This window comes from Saccopteryx leptura, chromosome 1 (genome assembly GCF_036850995.1).
Source record: "Saccopteryx leptura isolate mSacLep1 chromosome 1, mSacLep1_pri_phased_curated, whole genome shotgun sequence".
Classification (NCBI taxonomy): domain Eukaryota; kingdom Metazoa; phylum Chordata; class Mammalia; order Chiroptera; family Emballonuridae; genus Saccopteryx; species Saccopteryx leptura.
The window spans coordinates 187,449,234-187,469,478 of NC_089503.1; the positions used below are offsets into that span (position 1 = coordinate 187,449,234).

At 52.0% G+C, this 20,245-nt stretch overlaps 1 protein-coding gene and 1 non-coding gene across 4 annotated transcripts in view; both read right to left on the reverse strand.

The window, feature by feature from the left end:
• Positions 1-1,943: 1,943 nt before the first annotated feature.
• On the reverse strand, positions 1,944-2,019 carry TRNAA-AGC (transfer RNA alanine (anticodon AGC)). Its single transcript has one exon. It is a non-coding gene; the product is annotated as a tRNA-Ala (tRNA).
• A 1,160-nt stretch (positions 2,020-3,179) lies between these two features.
• PCNX2 (pecanex 2) overlaps positions 3,180-20,245 on the reverse strand; it is a 344,351-nt gene continuing 327,285 nt past the window's right edge. For all 3 annotated transcript variants that reach the window (XM_066383295.1, XM_066383286.1, XM_066383277.1), the window contains 6 exons: positions 15,992-16,136; positions 14,935-15,165; positions 14,102-14,376; positions 13,277-13,461; positions 6,733-7,181; positions 3,180-5,393 (listed from right to left, as the gene is read on the reverse strand). In XM_066383295.1, the coding sequence (XP_066239392.1) occupies positions 5,220-5,393; positions 6,733-7,181; positions 13,277-13,461; positions 14,102-14,376; positions 14,935-15,165; positions 15,992-16,136 (1,459 nt within the window). In that variant the 3' untranslated portion in view covers positions 3,180-5,219. The remainder of the gene's footprint in view (positions 5,394-6,732; positions 7,182-13,276; positions 13,462-14,101; positions 14,377-14,934; positions 15,166-15,991; positions 16,137-20,245) is intronic.

The following is a 20,245-nucleotide window of genomic DNA, read 5'->3' on the forward strand; positions in this document are numbered from 1 at the left end:
AAATTAACATGATGGATGCAGACACACTAGTCCTTCTGTGGAGGGGTTCTCAGCTTAGGAATGGGGGTGCCTCATGTGCTTGCAGGTGTGGGTGGTGGGGTCAGAGCAGAGCTCCACTTTGGCCAAGTTCTCAACCTTTCTGTGCCTCGCTTCCCATCCAGAACACTGGGGAAATGAGTGTCATCACAGGAAGGCTGTGGTGCAGTGTGGGAGGCACCGCCATCAGCCCCCCTTCCCCCCCCCCCCCCCGCACGGCTGCAGGGGAGAGCCAGTGGGGGGGGGCTGGGCTGTCGGTGGACAGGCGAGGGGCAGCCATGCCAGGGTGCACGGAGATCACCACCGACATTCCAGAACTCAGAGGCCGAAACTTCCCTTAAGTGGTTGATGTACTGAAGTGATGCACAGTTCGGTGTTTTTAGGTCATTTCTGGTGAAGATCTATGAATTTTCAGAATTTTTTTTAGCGACTAGCATTAGCTACAAACCTGGCTGGTGTTAATGCTGAGTGTACCTGTCTGTAAGCACAGACCAATGCCGGCGTGTGTGGGAGCAGGGGTCTGGTGAGCTGGCCACGGGCACTGGGCAGAGCAGGACGCACGCATGTTTACCCCGAGCCCACAGTTTGCAGTCTGGGGGCCCTTACCCGCCGAGCCTTTGAGGGACCACACCAGAAGCCTGGTAGGTTATGTGCTAGTCCTTTCAAATGGTGCCTTGTTCAGTCTGAGGAAGAGGGTGTCACCGACTCACTGTCCCTGCCCTGCTGGGTTATTCAGGGGGCCGAGCTCACGAGGTCTGACAGGTGGGGTGTGACTTTAGCCACATTCATGGGACAGGAGGACAGGTGTGTGCCAGCTTAAGTGTGCTGGGTGGGCCACTGCGATGCCTGGGAACCCCACCCTAAAATAAATCCACTCATCTGACTCCCACAGCCCAGAGGGACCCCACTCAGCCCCAGGAGAACTGAGAAAGGGAGGTGGCTGGGGAAGCACCCTGAGTACAGCCCCATGCCCAGGCCTGGTGAGGCTGGTCGCCCAGTCTCAGGGCTCTGTCTCTGAGAGCGCTCTGGGCTCACGTCCCTCTGCCATGGGAAGGGACATTCTGCTGCTTGTCCTGAGCACAATGTTTTCAGCCATAACTGTTTAGTATACTTTGTCTTAAATGAGAAGGAAAGCAAAGACATTTATTCAGAGCAGGTAAAATAGCTAGTCTGAGGGCACTTAGAGCTGAAGCCAAATGTGTTTCTGGAGGGAAAGTGTCACAGTGCCTGCCCTTGGGAGTGAGTGGAAGAGACTCCAGCCGGCCCTGGCATTTGTGTGGCGCTGGGAGCTACTGTCCACTTTCTCTTCAGTGGTCAAGAAACAGGCTGTCCTGGGAGATGCAGGCCTTGAACCCCAGTCTGTGTGGCTCTGCAGCCCAAGACTGTCACTCCTTTTCAGTGTCATGTGCCCCCCGATCTCAGGTGACTGTTAGCTCTGATACACTGAAGCTGCTGTGGACCCCGAAGAGTGTTTAGTGTGGCTGTGGTGAGGTCCTGAAATAATTATTGTATCACTTTGTAACATAGAGAGTACGTGGGAAGGTGTCAGGTGTAGTTGTGTATTTTAAGAAATGAAATTTTTTTTTTCTTTCTTTTTTTTTTTTTTTCTGAAGCTGGAAACAGGGAGAGACAGTCAGACAGACTCCCGCATGCGCCCGACCGGGATCCACCCGGCACGCCCACCAGGGGGCGACACTCTGCCCACCAGGGGGCGATGCTCTGCCCATCCTGGGTGTCGCCATGTTGTGACCAGAGCCACTCGAGCGCCTGAGGCAGAGGCCACAGAGCCATCCCCAGCGCCTGGGCCATCTTTGCTCCAATGGAGCCTTGGCTGCGGGAGGGGAAGAGAGAGTCAGAGAGGAAAGCGCGGTGGAGGGGTGGAGAAGCAAATGGGCACTTCTCCTATGTGCCCTGGCCGGGAATCGAACCCGGGTCCTCCGCATGCTAGGCCGACGCTCTACCACTGAGCCAACCGGCCAGGGCCTAAGAAATGAAATTTAACAAAGGATAATGTTACTGCTGAATGTTTGTGTCCCCCCAAATTCATATGTTGAAATCTTGAATTCACAAATAACTATCTCGGGACCAAACATACACAGCAGCAGCATTCTGCTGAGGTTTAGAGGAGGAAGAGGTGACGGTGGGCGGTCAGGAAGAGGCACCCAGGCAGAACACCATTTGTGGTCCACTCCCCAACACTAGCCAGGACTAGTGCAGGGGAGGCTGAGCATTGTGTCCATGCTGGTGCCACCAGCTGAGTAGAGGTCTTCTCGAGAGGTAGGGTGCAGTGTGAGGCAGGTGGAGCTTGGGAATCCTCTGTCCTACCTGAGTTTGAAATGTATGTTGTTCAAATCCAGATACCTAACAGACTGCTGGGTAGGAGTCCAGCCTTCAGGGAAGAAATCACTTTGAAAAGCACAGGTTGACATGTGTTACTTGCATGAGGCATTTAAGCTAGAACAACAACAGAGCTGGACGGGACTAAGCAGAACTGATTTGGAGAGGGAGTTTCCTAAGTCCCTTCCCCTCCTCCCTAGATTGGACCTCCAATACAGTATTATAAAACCTGTTTCTTTTCACCTCTGAATGTAGGAGGATGGACACGTCTTTTAAAATACATAGACTATGATCTCTCTGATTACACTGGCTGGCAGGAAGAGGTCCCCAGTAAATTTGCAGTTCAGTCAATCCATCCCAGACCTTAAATCAAGCAGGGTGGGGGTGATGGCTGCCCAGAAGTGGAACGGGCCTTGCCTCTTCTTTCTCTTTCTGTGTCTGTGTTCATAGAAGGTTGGTTGTGTCTGGGAAGGTGACGTTTGTGTGCTGATAGCAGACCCTCATGTCCTTGAAGCTCAGTGACCTGGGACTAAATGGGAAAGGTGGAGGAGGCTCCAGAGGGCTAAGTAAACAGGCATCATATTGCACATTTTATGAGCAAAGAGAAGTTGGAGCAGTGAGTGATTTTAGAAAAGAATGTGCCAGATACAGACGGTTTCGACACCCAGTGCAAAATCAAGAATCAATGCCAGAAAGCCACATGACATATAAAAAGCACTAGAGACGTTTTCTTATCTTCAGAGAGAATTTGTCCATATCCAAATGCAGACAATGCTCTTCAGCTGTAGGCTGGTAGGACATGTGAGTAACTCCAGCAAAAAAAGTCACCTTAGGATCCTTTTCAAATGGGGGCTAATAACATGGTGTTTTTCAAGGACTATGATGAACAGCTGACTGGCTGAAGGCCAGGTTAACAAGTTCATGAGCTGTAAATATAAAAGTTCACAATTTTTAAAAATGTGACTGCATCATTGACAGTCACGAAGAGCTGTGGAGTGAGTCCAATAGCAATCTCCCATTCCAGGCACGCGCACCGTGGAGGGAAGCGTGGGCATGCAGGCAGCTCACAGCACACGTATGCTAGTCTACTGTTTCATAGAGATGCAGTCACTTTCTGTCTGCTTTTGCTGAACGCTCAGCTTCTTTCTCCCCCTGGCCACTGAAGGTTGCACCGAGAACCAGGATAAGAAGCAGAGGTAGCAGCTGGGGAAGCTCAGGAACTGTGGCAGCAGAAGGAGGTGCAGGCGCCCCAGGGTACTTGCCCTCCTCACTGGCATGCTCACTGTCATTAGCCCTTTTGGATTGCACTCTCTGGAAATGGTGGCTTTCTGTTTCTTACTTTGTGATGCCCAAGTATGGTCAGTCGTACGTCACTGTTCTCTAAATTGGAGAACACTTCATGGGAGGCCTCCCTCACAGCTCGGGGCTGCCATGGGGTCCTCTGAACTTGGCTGTAATGCTGCCCAAGAGGATTTCAGGAGCTCCAGTCAAAACGTGGTCTGGCCAACTTAGCACTGCATCAAGGTCGTACCAGCTTCTCACTGAACAAACACCTGTGTGTGAGTCGGAAACAACCAAGTCTCTGTCTCCAGGGGTTCCGATTGAGAAGAATGTGCTGTGTCTCTGACTATGGAGCTCGCTTATTATTACTTGCTAATTCTTTTTTTACCTAAATAAATAAATAAATAAATAAATAAATAAAAATTTAAAAAGCATTGCCCTTTACTTCCAAGGGAATTTTCTGTATTATCTATCCCTCTCCACACTTTCAAATCCTAGAGACCTTGAAGTGATTTGTACAACTCTTTCCAATTAAGTATTTCTTACTGTTGTCTCTTAAAAAGGGACAGCCCACTGGTCTATAATTATATTCCTTGTGGACTGTGTCCCGGGACCCCGCCCCTGCCTCCCGTTAGCCAGAAGCCAGCCTGCAGGTCTACCCGTTGGGAAACTTGAGATGGGAAAAGTCTTAGAATGTGCCCAAATGTTATCACAGTAAAGGATTCTGTCTCCTACTTTTTTGGGGGGGAAATGACAAGTTTCAGCAGAACACAAAGAACGGACACAGAAATAACTATAAACATTTTAATTCCCAAAGGAAAGGCGTGTGCAGGTGTTCCACGACCAGCAGGCCCACTTGGCCCGGGGAGCCAGCATGCGTCCTGGGAAGACCAGGCTGGGCGTGAGGGAAGCCGCCCAGATGCCATGGAGAAGGCATCGGCCCACCTGGGTGAGCTGGCCTCGCTCGCTCGCCTGCCGGGTTCTGTGGCTGTCACAGGGCACTAGGCATGATGACTGCATGCACCATCACGTTTCCCACAGCGAAGCTGTCTCCAGTTTCTAGTTACCTAATGGCGCAGATATGATAAAGCGGTGAGATTGTCTTTATGCGTGGACGTAACCCTAGTGCACTGGGCCGGCCTGTGGATGGCATCATTGGTGCTCATTGCTTTTCCACGGTGACAGGAATGTATTAACATGCAATTGTCTTATTCCCATCAGGGCAGAGTTAGTTATGTGCTCTACTATAGTTGTTTTAAGATGTCACATGGCTTTTGTCTGAGGCTTCACATTCTGGAAAGTGCTTTGTGCCTCCCTCATGCCCGGGTCCGAGGGCGGCGGGAGGACTGGCGTCCAGTTGTTCTTTTTCCCCATCATGTGAGACATATGTCAAGAACCTGAGATAAAGCTATTCCGTTTTCTCCAAGAGCTCTCATTTGTCCAAGAAAGGGCCTCGTGGGGATGACAGTCTTTGCTCTTTTTAGTTTTGGGGGAGCAGAAGGGAGGAAAAGGAGGGTGAAGCCGTGGGGAATCAGTTTCTCCCGACTGAGCCCCCCTTTCCAATCCTACTGCTCATCTGAGGTGCTCTGCTGGGAGGCCGTGTCGTCCAGGCCCATGTCCTCCTGGCTGGCTCTCCTGCAGACCACCCTGAGGCCCTCCGCCATGACCTCGGCCAGACGGCGGCCGAGAGCCTGCCCTTGCTCGGCCTCTTCGGTGGGCTCGCATGGCTCGGAGAAGTGCTTCGGGAGAGAAGAGAGAAGCAAACGGTTCAGCAAACAGGTGTGACCACTTCTGACTACCCCCAACTAACCACTGTCTGCAGGGGTGTGAGCTCAGATTACGGAGGCTGAAAGGGAGGACAGGATGCAGCTTGGGGGGCTGGAGGGCCTCTAACATGGGGACCTTTTCTCAGGTAATTTGGACAGGCTGGAGAAAGGTGACCTCAGGTGAAGGGTGTTTGTGTGTCTGGATGTCCCAGGTTCATAGACATGTAGGCCCTGTCACAAATGCCAAGTCCTGAGGTTTAACCCTGGACAGGAATCCAGAGGCCTCTTTGTTTTGGATGCAGTGGTCCTAAGGAGAGAGGGAGAGAGAACTGGCCAGAATCCCAGAACTTTACCCACAGATTGTTTCTTAACCACAGACTGGGGATGGGAGAAAGGTGTCATATTCTGTTCATTGTTATTGAGGAAATGAGAAAGAGAAGTCTGGCTATATATCTAACTAAATTTAGTTACAATCCTGAGTAAGCAGGCTCCTTGCTCTTGGCTGGTGTGGCTCCAGGTCCCCAGGAAGCCTCAGTGCCACGCTGGAAGGAGGGGCTGCTGCACCCACGCCCTGCTCATGGTGGCTCCTGCCAGCCCGGTCCCAGGTGGCCGAGGGCGCTGCCATTGCTTCCCCTTGGGGAAGCGTCCTCTTGGAGGCCTGGCCTCTGGGAGCAGCAGAAAGGCAGAGCCCCTCTCACCACCAGTAACTGCACGGGAACCAGAGCAGTTGTGAACATTCTGAACAGGCATGGGAGAGGCCCGTCTGACAGCGACGTCTGCCTGGACGTCTCCCGTGTGCCCCATGCCCCCCCTACTGTACAAACAGGTTCTCAGTGTTCCTCTCTTCAGCTAGCCTGGGCCTCAGGAGGAGGGACAGACTATTTGAGTGAAGTCCTCAAAATTCTCTTTTTCTAATATTTCAAAACAGAAGTAGGCAGCCATAGCGACAGCTTTGAAATCACACCTGTGGCCTGGAATCGGTGATGGGACCTGCTGTGCTGACGTGTGTCTTCCCTGTTCCTCAGGCAGAGTGATGTGAAAAGAGAATGAAGGGACACATGCCCCCACTGGGTGCACGAATGAGGACGTCCCCACCCCCATCCCGGCTCAGGGCTGAGGACAGCGCCTCCACTGAACTCTCCCCATACCTGTCTGTGCCTGTTACCTTCAGGGCGTGTGCTGCCCATTTGTCAGTGTCAGAGCAGGCTCAGACCACCTCCTGTCTGACACTATGTAGAGGGTGGCAAGGGTCTGCAGGCAGGTGGATGGTCATCAGACCAGGATCCCACATGCACCCTGTCTAGCCCCTTACCTGTGTGGCCTGGCTGGCAGCCCTAGCTGAGGGGCCCATCACGATGTTGACGCTGCTGGACGACTGGGTGTCACTGGTGTTGCTCCCCTCCGCGGCAGACAGTCCCGAGATGACAAGAGCGCTGGAGAAGCTCCGCTTGCCGAACAGGAAGCTGAGGGTGGAGCTGGTGGACGAGCCCAGGCTGGATCTGATCAGTGCCTCGGCCCGCTCGCGGACGCTCAGGTGGCCGGTGGTGGTGGCAGGCGGGGGCTGGGAGTGCAGGGACACATCCGAGGTGTGCAAGGAGAGCTGGCTGCCCGAGAGCCTTGGGGCCAGCCCGTGGACCGATGTGGACGTCTGCAGGAAGGCCTGGTGGCTTTCTAAGATCGGGCCTGACGAGCTCAAGATGGGTGGCCTTTGGCTAAACGCCCTGTGTGCCTGTACAGACTGACTCCTGCCCTTCTTCCTGCCTTTAAAAGAAAGCAGAACAGGTTGACATAGCAGGTGGTCACCAACATCAGTGTTTTCCCAGTGAGACAGGCGGCTAGCGCTGCCTGGGCCTGAGACCTGGTGGGCCCACGAGCTTCAGGGCTACTGGCCCCAGGCACCAGGGTGATGGACTTGTCCTGTTGACTCAGGACTTTCCTGACCTTGACACTAACATCCCACATTCCTGGGAGCCCTGGTCCCAGAAGAAGCAGGATGATAACCAGCATCAGGACTGGCCCCCCTCGAGCTATTCCTCTGTTCCTGCTTCAGGACCAGAGTCCCTGTGCTCATCTCATATGCAGTGATAATGGGAAAACATGCTAGTTGTGTTTTGTTTTGTTTTTACCACTTTTGTTGCCTTAAAAGAAAAGGAAAATACAGGGTTGAGCCACATGCTGTGGCCTTTGTTTTCTAGAACTTTTCCCTTAAGAGCAGGTCTCTGTGAGGAGGCCCCCCAGGTCCCTATGTGCAGGCAGGGTCCCTTGCCACCCCTGACTCCGCTGACCCCACCATTGCCTGGTGTGGCTCTCCCTTCCTGTGCCAGCTGTCCCTCCCCTCGGGCTTCCTTGTGGCCGCAGCTCTTGCTGACACTTGTCAAGACAAGGCCATTTTGTTTAAGGGGGTGGACAGCACCACAGATTTGGTCCTGTCCACGTCTTTAGAAGGACACCATAAACTGCATGTCCATGCCTGACCGACCCATGTAGCTCTATAGACCAGTGGCTTTCAACCTTTTCTATCCATGGCACACATAAACTACTTACTAAAATTCTGCAGCACACCAAAAATATATATTTTTTGCTGATCTGACACACAAAAAAAATAGGTACAATTTTGATTTATTCACATGGATGGCTATTGTTGTGTTGGCTGTTTTCATTTTTTTATTTAACAATCTAAGGGAAAAGAGGTCAGTGCCCCTGACTAAATAGTCAGGTATAACATGTTTTAAAAATTCCTGTGGCACACTGCATGAAAATCGCTTATCTAGACTGAGCAGCTAGAAGGACATTTACGCTCCCCAAATGCTGAATTGGTTCACATAAACATCAATGATTACAAGAGTGTAATTTTAAAATATAGTATTGTTTTGAAGGGAGCAGCTAGTGACACCACAGTGCTACTGTCTGCCTTGTCGGTGTCTCTTGAAGCTTCTGCGATTAGGCCTTCTGTCCCTCAAAATAGAGGGGCGGGGCTGGTGCCCAGGACCGCGTGGGCATTTTCCCACATTCTGCCTCACCCAAATGCCCACATCACCGACTATGCATTTGGTCATTCTAAAACTTATGCACGTCGTTAGGAGAACCCTCTGAGAAGAGACATGAGCTCCTTCAAGAATTAACATGGAGATTCCAGGGGCCCCTCCAGCTCTACTCCTGCCACATCAGCTTACTTGGCTGGATGGGTAGTGTCCTGGGGCCACTGTGATGGTGGTACCCGTTTGCGGACACTCCTGTTCTACTGGGCCCTCTCCTGCCCGGCTGCTGAGAAAATGGGGTGCAGCCTACAGTGCTGCTCAGCCCACAAGCCTGGTGCCACCCTTCCTGGGGTGAGGGCTGATCTCTGCATGGGGATCTTACAGGGAGCCAGGTCCATCTGAATGGCCCCTGCTGAGTAGTTGAATAAGTTATTCTGATAGAAGGGGAAAAAGACAGCAAAGAGGGACCCTGGTGAATGAGAATTAGGAACAGCGATGGTTGGTGACTTGTTAGTTTATTCAGAGTTCAGCAAGGCCAAACATCTGCTTGTTATTTATACTGTGATGCTGACTGGTGCCCAGAAATGCTCCACAATCACCCACAGGCCCGTGATTTGATGCTGGATAGAGGACCACCCAGCTTGGTGGGGAACGTCCCCGCACATTCCAAAAAGAAAGGGACAAAGGCCCGTCTGTGTGACAAACGGGAAGGTCCATGTTCTCTGCAGGATGAGGCCGCCTCCTCCCCTCCCCATATCATTGCTGCAGGTTTTCTTATTGCTTTTGTTGTTGCTCTTGATTAATTTTGCAAATGAAACAAGTGAGCAAACCATGCTAAATGTATCTGCTGCTCAGAATCACTGTTTCGTAGTTTTAACTTTAAATTACTTCATTATCAAAGTATGAGAGCTTCTAGGGAAAGCTTCCTCAGAACTGGGGACAGTGAGCCGCTGGGCACAGGGGAGCAGCACACACACGTGTTTCACCATGGGTGGGGGACCCCAGTCCTGTTACAGTCTGGCACTCAGCAGGGACCAAAGGAGGGAGCAGTTGGGAACCCAGTTGTGGGAATTAAGCCTTGGGCACCATGAGTGAAACAAGACTCCTGTTCTTACAATGTCGTTCCCTTTCATCTTTCAGACCCGCTCAGTCACTGCGCCTGGGTTGTGTCCTGCCCAGAGTCAGTTCTCCCCTTAGGCCTCCAGACTGACCCCCGCACCGCACCGCACTTGGCACACCCGTCCTAACTGCTGGCTCACATGGCAGTCCATGGTGCTGTCGCCCTTAGCTCTGCCTCTCTGAAGTGACAAATGATGACTAGACCATGTCCACAGGCTCAGCACACAGCACACTGACTGACAAGTTAGGGACATGAGGGACCAACTGCAGAGCTGGATCAATAGGGGGACTCACCTTTCAGGCTCTGGCTCCACAGTATCTCAGCCTGGAGGCCATATTAGCTTTCCCAGTGGTTCTCATGGCCCAGGTTAGGAAGCCCCGCCCTTACTGCAGACTTCCCAGGGCCACCTCCCTTCCCATCAGAAGAATGAGCTGAACCGACTGGAGTGCCATCCCTCCCTCCGGCACTATGTGGGCAGAGGGTATGATTCTGCCCGCTGTCAGAGCTGCAGGAGCAGGACAGAGACAGAGTCCGGTTTCTCCTCTGTTTGAAGTGGGAGGGAGTGGTGGGCTTCATCTCCTCCCTCTCCCCTCCCCACTCTCTGCCCCCTGCCCATGGTCTCAAGGTAACTCCCAAGGGCAGTGCCTTCTTCCCACAGGCATATCAGCTTGTTGAGCAAGGAGAGGGCCCTGTGGCTGCCCCTTGTCCCTGTCCCTACCACTGCCCACAACAGGCATAATGGAATCTTGCTGACTGCTTCAGGAAGAACTGGGCGTCAATCAGCTTTGCCTGCTGTGGGCCAGAAGGAAGACCAGTTGTAAGAGGAGCCCTTGCCAGCAAGGGGACAGGATACAGCCAGGCAGGCAGAGCGAGGAAGCGTGGTGGCCCCTCTGTGAATCCCCAGCTCAGGGACAAACGCAGCTCTTGAAGAGGAAGGGCAGCATCCCTGGACAGGGTGACAGGACCATGTGTGGTTGGGATCACAAGTTCATGGTAAATCCTAGCTGAGCCACGTACCAGCTGGGTGACTCTGAGCAGTGACATAACGTCTTGTGCCCAGTTTCTTCAGCTGCAAGGTGAGGATAAGAGAGTGCCCGTCTTTTAGCCTCACAGCGAGGATGGAGTGATGCCATATAAATGCTCAGGGTGGTGTTTGGCACGTTGAGCACAAGGCGGGACGGGGCGGGGGGCAATGGGCATGGGGGGGACGGGCGCTGTTACTACATTTTCTCACTTGTGGCCAGGCTGCCGTGCAGACAAGCTGGGTTCACAAAGAGTGGGAGCAGCAAGGGGCTTCCTAAAGTCCCCAAGCAGAAAGACATGGCCTCTGAGCCTGAGGCCCAATCGTGAGGGCTGGTGCCCAGGCGAGTTGCCAGGCATGCCTCCTGACCTTGGGAAGCACGGAAAGCCAGACTGCCCCACTAACAGTTTTAAGAAGCACTAATGAAAACTTAACAGCTGGGCTCTGGAAGGTCCTGCTCTGATGTCTGCATGAGTCTGTGATGCTCCAGGCCAGGGGTCTCAGCAGTAAGTGCAGGGACGGTCACTACCAACACTGGATTCAGAGAAGAAATTTTCTTTTGCTTGCTGTCGTACTCATCAGAAAGAGCTGAAGCCTCTCACTAAGTCGAGGCTGCTCTAGCATGTCTGTCTCCAACTCTAAAATGTTCTGCCTCTCCGCTGGACCACCCGTGACCCAGCCTCCCTCTGCGGGACTGCCGTGACCCAGCCTCCCTTTGCCAGACTGCCTGTGACCCAACCTGAGCTGAACCGACTAGAGTGCCATCCCTCCCTCCGGTTCTATGACTGCCCATGACCCAGCCTCCCTCTGCTGGACTGCTGCGATCCAGCTACCCATCTGCTGGACTGCCGTGACCCAGCCTCCCTCCGCCTGACTGCCCGTGACCCAGCTTCCCTTCGCTGGACCGCCGTGACCCAGCTGTCCTGCCACACCACCGCGCCATGACCCAGCTGCCCCTCCACTGGACCATCGCGCCGTGACCCAGCTGTCCTGCCACACCACCGCGCCATGACCCAGCTGCCCCTCCACTGGACCATCGCGCCGTGACCCAGCTGTCCTGCCACACCACCGCGCCATGACCCAGCTGCCCCTCCACTGGACCATCGCGCCGTGACCCAGCTGTCCTGCCACACCACCGCGCCATGACCCAGCTGCCCCTCCACTGGACCATTGCGCCGTGATCCAGCTGCCACCGCGCCGTGACCCAGCTTCCCTCCGCCAGACCACCTGTGACCCAGCCTCAGTCTGGTTCAGAGAAGCCACCTGGACAGAACAGGCAAACGCCCAGTTTCCATCTGTAAAAGTCCCTTGTGTGGTTTCTCCTGTGATAACGACTGTTAACTACTAAACAATGAGAGAGCCCTGGCTGGGCAGACACTCTGCTCAGGGTCAGGCAGATGCCACTGGGCCCAGGGAAGGGGGCCCTTTTCCCTCTAAGCAGCCCATCTACCTATCTACTTACACACCTCTCCGTTTCTCTCTTCCTATTTTCCTCCCCGCTTTCTTCCTTGTCTTTTTATCTATTTACCATCTGTCATGTGTTTGTATCTCCCTATTTATCATCTATCATCTGCCCACCTACCTACCATCACACCCCCATTTATACAAATCATTACTAGTTTGGCTAACTGCCCAGCCTGGTGGCAGGCACTGCCAGGAGCAAGGACTGACCGTGCTGACTCACAGGTGTGGCGCTGGCGGGTCTCCCGCAGGTAGAGCACTGCGCAGATGCTTCTGGATGTGAGGAAGCACTGAGGTCAGAGGATGGAACCAAGGACGGCTTTGAAGGGCAGGCCAAGTGCGATGTGCTGATGGGGACCAGGCCGAGCATCTCTGACATGTCATCAGAAGCCCTCGGCCGCCTTCTCTAACCCATCTCTGCCCCCTCCTCCCGGTGGAGCTAGGAACCTCATCCACTGCTCAAGCCTAGCTAGGCCGGCCTGAGTTTTTTTTCTTTTTTTTAAAGTGAGAAAAGGGGAGTTAGAGAGACCGACTCCCACATGCGCCTGACTAGATGGGCTGATGCTTGGACCAGCTGAGCTATCCTTAGAGTCTGGGCTGACACTCAAACCAATCTAGCCACTGTCTGCGGGAGAAGAGAGAGAAGGGAGAGATGGAGTGGGGGAGAAGTAGATGGTCACTTTTCACATGTGCCTTGACTGGGGATCAGACTTGGGACATTCGTGCACAGGGCTCCATCCACTGAGCCAACTGGCCAGGGCCAGCTAGACTTAGTTTCAATGTGATTTTAAACTTTAAATTCATTCCCAACTTGGGCTAAGGTACCTTCTGATTCCCTTCTGCAGGCACTTTCCCCCCCTTTCCTTATCCTCTGAAATGTCAGGTGTGAGAACCAAAGAGAGGCGGGAAGGAGGGCAGGGACCTGTCTGTGCTACCGCAGACATGGAGAGCGGTGGAGTCCACTCGCAGGAAGATGAAAACAGCATCGTGATCAAGAGGCATGCGGTGAAACTCATGAATGAATGAGCAGTGAGAGCAGTGGATGGACAGACAGAGGTATGAACAGACAGAAGAGAAAGGATAAAAGCTGCACCTCATAGTTTTTTTCTGAGAAAAACCTGTAAGACTCAGTGAATTGGGGGCATTCTTTATCCCAATGCTAATGTTTCTTCTAAGAAAGAGCCCTCAGAGGTTACCATGACAACACAAGTCATGGTGTTGGTCACTGGGACCACAGGAGTCTTTATCAGCAACCATGAGGGCTTACTGCACCCACCTGTGCTCTGTGCCCCTTCCTGGGGTGACCAGTGCTGGGTCCCCACTTTTCTGGGATGCTCTGTGTTGCTCTCCTGGCTGTCCCCACTTGGGGCACTGCTGCCCCCTGCAAATGGGGCTGCCCCTCCGTCCACATCCTCAGTGTTGCCTCCGCTGTGCTGGCTGGTGTTGCAGTCCTTCCGCATCCTGTGAGGAAGAAACGCTGCTGGGATTCATGCCAGGACACTCCTGACACCCCTAACACCCTCAAACCCACGTCTAAGCTGGGATGCAGTCACGCTACAGGTGAGCTGCATACCTGGGGTACAGATGGAGAGAGGGGCTCTGGTCCCCAAATCTCAGCATCTAACAGATGAAAACTCTGCACCAGGGTGAATAAGCTCCAGTCTCAACCTTCCATAAGGACCCTCAGCACTGAGGCCTGAGCTATGCCGCGTTCGTTCACATAGAACTTCCTAGAATTCACTCCAACTACCCAGACGCACAACTGCAACCAGGAAAGATGACTTGTGGTTGAAAGAGGAGCTGGGGGAGTTCCAGGTTCCCTGGGAGAGAAGTGGAACGTCTGGTTCTAAAGACCCAGAACCTCTTCAGCTCTGTGAGAACTAAGCCAGGTGCTCAGACTATGGGTGGGTGGGTGAGGCAAAAAAATGCTGACTCTCCCCTGCAACTACTGGTTGAAACAAGCAATCTTTTAGATGACACATGGGGGCTGTAATCATATGAGAGTAGCAATGGCCAGGGAAACCCCAGCCAGAAGCCCAGAGCTCTCCAAGCCACCACTCATCCCCAGCATCCAGACAAAGGCTGTGGTGTTGAGACCTACCTTAACCACTTGGTTCGGAACCATGTCCTAACACCATCCAAAGTGACAGGTCCACACCAGACGTTCTTTAGCTGCCTGTGGGTCCCTTGATAGGACGTGGTGAGCGGGGAGACATACATGGGGTACCCCAGGGGCTGATCACAGGAGGAATTAATCAGGTTTCGGAGGACCTGCTTATTGTTCTGAATGCTGCCACGCTCCGGGTTGCGGTTACGAAGGAATATGAGCTCCTGCTGTTGTCCAGCCCAAAGTCCTCGAACACATTCTTTGTTGACCTACAGGTCAGAAGGAACGGGGGAGAAAAGCAGATGGCATGTGTGTTCCATAAGCTGGATTTAACCCGCATCGAATGAGCAAGGCACTGGGTTTGATTACCCGTGACGGCAGCCCTTGGCTGGAAGCTCTTTTTGCAGTGAAGCTAAGTGGCAGGCCTACGGGAGGGCATGGTGCCATTTTCATGTGTTAGCCCAGTGGTTGGCAGCTCATGAAAAGACAACCATTGGGAAGAAAGTTCTCAGGTCTAGGAATAGGTTATTAGAGAAAGATCTGGAATTTGAGAGAATTAGAAAGTCTTTACAAATCAGTGGATGGGGACCTCCACCTAGACATGTGTCTACCAGGACTTTTTGCCAAAGCCCTCACCTACTTACAAGTTCTTGGAGGTGGGAACTGGCCCTGGCTTGGGAACGTAGCCCAGCGCCCCTCTGAGACTGAGTCTCTGAACAGATGATGCTGGCACAGAGACTTGAGTATGTGGATGAAAATATCCTACTTCTTCTCTCATGTCCCCAAGTAGAAGACTCCTGACAACCTGGAAATCTTGGCCACTGTACCTTGATCACCTTGAAGCTCAGGAAGCTCCTGTGGAGCATGATGACCTTGTACTCGTCGGTGCCCTCGTCCACCACATGCCGCAGGGTCAGTAGCTCCTCCTTGTTGGAGAGCACTGCGCCCCGCCAGGCTGGATCGCCCTCGTGGCAGATGACTACTTTCTTCTCAAAGGACTGAATGGCCTCAAACAGGACCACGGGGTCTTCATACTCATCGGGGCAAGTGAACTGGTCCTGGGCAAGGAAGTGAGGACCAGAGATCTGAGGTTGGGGGAAGTGTGCAGGTGGCAACATGGCTAGTAGCCTGCAAGGCTCAGTCCACTTCCACGTCTCACTCTTCCCTGCTCTTTTTTTGAATCCTGAGCTGTTCTGAGGATGCCTCCTTGTCCTGTTGTCCTAACCACTGGACCGTGCTCAGGAAAGAGCTCATGGCTTTGGTTCTCAGGACTTTACATGACAGTTTAGGCACCTTTGATAGGTCATCTTCTTCAGCCAATTCCCCTCTTCCATTATTGTGGAGTATTACCACTTCCCAGAAGCTCTGGAGGTCGCATTGCCACTGGCCATTGTCAGGACTATCTGAACAGACTCAATACCTGGTCACTTATGTCAGTGGTCCCCGACCTTTTTTGGTTTAATGTCAGAAAATATTTTCATGGGCCGGCCTTTAGGGTGAGACGGATAAATGCACAAAATAAAATTATGTGACCGGGTAAAAACTGTGGTATTTTTAAATAAAATTGTCAAACTTATGAGACAAGCGTCAAGAGTGAGTCTTAGACGGATGTAACAGAGGGAATATGGGCATTTTTTTAAAAAATAAAACATCGTTCAGACTTAAATATAAATAAAACGGAAATAATGTAAGTTATTTATTCTTTCTCTGCGGACCAATACCAAATGGCCCATGGACCGGTACCAGTCCGTGGCCCGGGGGTTGGGGACCACTGACTTAATAAACCTACTCATAAATGTCATGCCAGGGAAGGGGACCATATTTCTTAAAGCTGATTTTCTTTCTTAATGCTTCAGGCTGATACTTTTAAAAATGGGTGTTTACCTGGTGAAGCTTCAGGGACATCCTGATGGCGGGAGCAACAACTTTATGCAGTAGGTCCATGTCAGCAAACACCCACTCATCCTGTGCTGCTATTCTGAAGTCACCTTTGAAGAGGGTGTGGAGACCATACAGGAAAGAGTCCAGGCTATAAAACAAAGTCTCAATTACTGTTCATTCACATGCAACAAACAGTGTTTAGGATCCTGTCATTTTGAGTGAGGGCTGAGACTCCCATGACATGTCATGAAGGATCTTGATGTCTTTAGGGTGACCCGGCAGGAAAAAGAAGATGGCCCTGGATTCACCCCACTGCACTCAATGCCTCACCACAGCTGCATAGGACCCTTGTGACAACTGGTGGCATGGTCATCATCAGTAATTTTAGGAACCACCAATGTACTCGACCTCTCAGTGTGACAGCACAGATCCCAGTCAGAGTGGGGAATACGGACAGGCAAACCGCTGCCTTGACCCCGCCAGCTCTCCACCTGTCAGGAGGTATCAGGCTCACTGGAATAGCCCAGGCAGCTTTATTTCCCTCTATTCCTCGATATGGCTTTGGGCTATACTACTTGTCATAGAAACTGGATTCTACAACATGGAGAAAATGAAACCAAATAAAATCTCAAAATCGATCACTTACACTCTCAGAAAACATCCATTTTTAATCCATCCACTTAAAAATGACTAGTGATTAAAATTAATGACCAAAGGATTCTGCAAGATTATCCAGGTTATTTGCAGTTCCTGAGTTTTCCTTCTTGCATCCATTTCCTGCACATAACTGAGCATTGCTAGGACAGAGAACACAGGTGTCACACAGGGACCCTTCCACAGCTGCGCCTTCTCCAGAGACTCACCCTGCAGGGTGAGAAGAGAAGCTGTCCCTTCTTTTCCTTATTTGCACTAATAGACTGGACCGCAGCCACCTCTGCTAGCCACATTCCTGGGAGGTAGTTATGGGGCAAGGACTGGACAGGGTACCCCACGGATCTGAAGTGGGACAGGGCAGAAAGCGCATGTGAGGGGGAATCTCCAAGGGAACTCACGAGTATTCAGTGAGCTGGCTTGCTGAGCAAGACTTCTCAGTCCCTACAGGGCACCAGACCCGCCCACGCTCAGGGAAGTGTTTCTGCTGATGTCGATTTCAGCATTTCGCTGAGAAATGTACCACTTTCATTAGTGTGTGTCTAGAACTCCCTTGAGAGAGAGGCTAAGGCTCCAGGTTTGAGCGGACTGTGGTCTAATCAGGTGGGGCTCAGGTGGAGTGGCAAGAGGCAGCCTTCCAGAACGGCTCTCCCTCACAGAGCAAAGACTTCCTGGAGCTGTGAGCATCAGGGATAGCCTGTGAGGCACTCCGAGGGGAGTGACCAGAGGGCCAGGGTTAGGGGTGGGGCTTATACTGGAAAGAATCAGAGATGCCAGGTTGCTTAGACACACCTAAGAAAAAACAGGAAGGTGAGGGGCTTGCCCAGCCCCCACCCCCCTCTGCAGACCACAAAACGTGCAGCAGCCCGAGTCCAGCCCACTGCTGGCTCAGAGGCGGGTGCACCATGGGCCACCACCCTGCTCATTGTGCCTGTCGGTGTGGAAGGGGCCAGTCCCATGGGTCCTTCCCCTCCAAGGCCTCCACAATAGCTGCCTTACTGGTCATTTCTACTTTTGGAAAAAATGATACTTAGTGGCACTTACTGCTGTTCTATTAAAATGGTCCTCAGTGTAGCAAACAAAGCTTGAATTAGATATCCACTAAATTGGGGCTATTATCCCAGAAACTTGAAGGTACAGGTATCCAAGAAAGTCAGGTGTCTCATACCTGCCTTTTATCTTTAAGAGGATGAAGAGGAGGCGGGCAGAGGGCTGTGACAAACTGAGAGGGATGAGGGGGAGAGCAAAAGTCTCTATTTCTGGTTTGGAGCTTCCTAGGGCCTTGTCTTTTTGAGACTCTTCTAAGTAACTATCCCCCTATCCCCAATCCATGGCCAGCAACTGGAGTAGGGCAAAGTCTTACTTCTGAGTCAGTCAGGGTCAGACTTCACGGGGACTGAAATAGCCACCACTCTGCCCCCTAGTAGTCCCCCTCCACTCGAGCGGGTCCTCTCATCTTGTCCCATCATAGTTTGTCAGCCAGGCAATCAGGAGTTTAAGGACATCTGTGTCCACTTGTATGGGATCACGCCGGGGACAGGGCAGGGCAGGACCCTGACACAACCTGGCAGCTGTGTAGCCATGTGTTACAGATGGAGCCATTCTAGCACCTGAATGTACTACAAATTTAATAAATAAAAAAAGCTTTAAAAATATTACTCCTTAATATGAGGACAAGTAGTGGATACTTGAGTGCACTGTCTTTTTAACTGGAAGAGGCTTGTGTGGAACACTACACCACTCATGCTGAGATGACGCGGTGGCTGTGCCCTCTACCTGAGTCAGCAGAAGGACTGGCTGCACCGCTTCCTTCTTGGGACCCTGCCCTTTTCTGCAGAGTTCAGCCCTGTTCTACAGTCAGGACCTGAGCAATAAGCTTGCCTTTTCAACTGAGTGCATTTGTGTGTGTGTGCCCTGTATGTATGCGTGTGCAGATACACATGCATGTGCATGTTCATGCACATATATGGATGTGCATTTGTGTGTATGCACATGTGTGTGGATGTGCATGTATGTATACATGTGTGTGCATTCCAGTTTCTGCTTTAGAGTGACTGCACTATCAGCATGACACCAGCAACCATAAAGTAGGGTCTCAATGACCCTCTGATTGTACCGACTCCTATTTGTGTTGTCTTTCTGGTTCCTGACCCAGCTCCTATGATACAGTGATAGAACCGCAGGTGACAGTATAGATCACAACCTTCCTGGAAATAGCCATTTGCTGGCTTTAGTTTGCAGAGCCAGCCACCAATGATACCCCTGTCTGAGGTCTGCCTAAGGCTTACACTTTGACGGGTCCAGCCCATTTCAGCATCTTCCACCATCACCTTGCACGTCAGTGACGATGTGAAGATGGCCAATCAAAGCAAAGGCCGTTTCCCATCTCCCGTGTCTCAGTTGTCTTTATTCACAGAGGGACCCTCACCGCTCTATTCTAGCCAGAGGCTGCCTGTGCCCCTCCAAGCCCCACTCTCTTCAAAACCACTGAGTAGCTAGCTCACCCCAGCTGTCACCTGCACCCTTCCTCACTGTTTCTCAACTGGTGGCGATTTTGCCTCCTAGGAAACATTGGCAATGCCTAGAAACATTTTTGAATGTCACAGCTGCAGGGGTTGGGGTTGGGGGGGGGACTACTAGCATCTAGTGGGGAGAAACCAGGCAGGAGTGATTGCCACTACAATGCACAGGGCAGCCCCTCAACAAAGAACCATGCAGCCCCCCAAACTAACAGCATGCCGTTGAAAATCCCTGCTCTTTCAGGAAAATAGAGTATCACTGGAGGATCCAGATATTAAGGGTGGACAAAGGATCCAGCCTTACAGTACTTGATATTAGGATTCAGAGGGAAACAACTGGCATGCTGTGATAGTTTTTGTAGGACTCACAATGAGCCCTTCAGAACAGTGACGGATTTATTTAAACAGGTCCATATACTGTGTTCACAGACTGGCCTGGAAAGAACCTTCTGTGCAGCATTGCCACAAACGCAGAGCTTGTGGGATGCATGTGGACACCTCAGTGTGATTTGCAGGCTGGCTTCCTGAGCTCACTGATTAGTAATGGAGATCCTTGTTTAGTGAGGCCAGCACTCCAGGGTTGGGGCGCGCCTCCCCTCAGGGACACAGCAGGCTCATTCCCCCTGTGGCATCCAGCCCTTGTGTGTGCACTGGTTCACACTTCATCCCGTCTCTCCTGAGCACACTTTCCTGCCAGAGTTCCCTGAACAATAACCATGGTCCAGGTGACAGCACCGGGAAGGACACTGTCTTACATGTTGCTGGTGGTCTGCACACCACTAAGTGTATTCTCGTTTACCAGCTCGCTGCGTGCTCCCAGAAGCCCTTCCAGAGATGAGAGGGTAGGCTGGGAAGAGTGGACAAGATGAGACGGGTGGGAACAAACCCTCAGTATCTCACGCGATATGAGGAGCCACAAGGACCAACCAAACCCACAGCTGCCTCCACGCTGCCTACCCCTCTGGGGAACAGGGTTCCTTTGAAAATGTGTAACTGGAGTCACCTTTCTAATGACCAGCTCAGAGGTTGTGTTACAGTGAATGAATCTTCAAAAGCTTCTGTGCAATAATATTTTACTGAGAGCGTA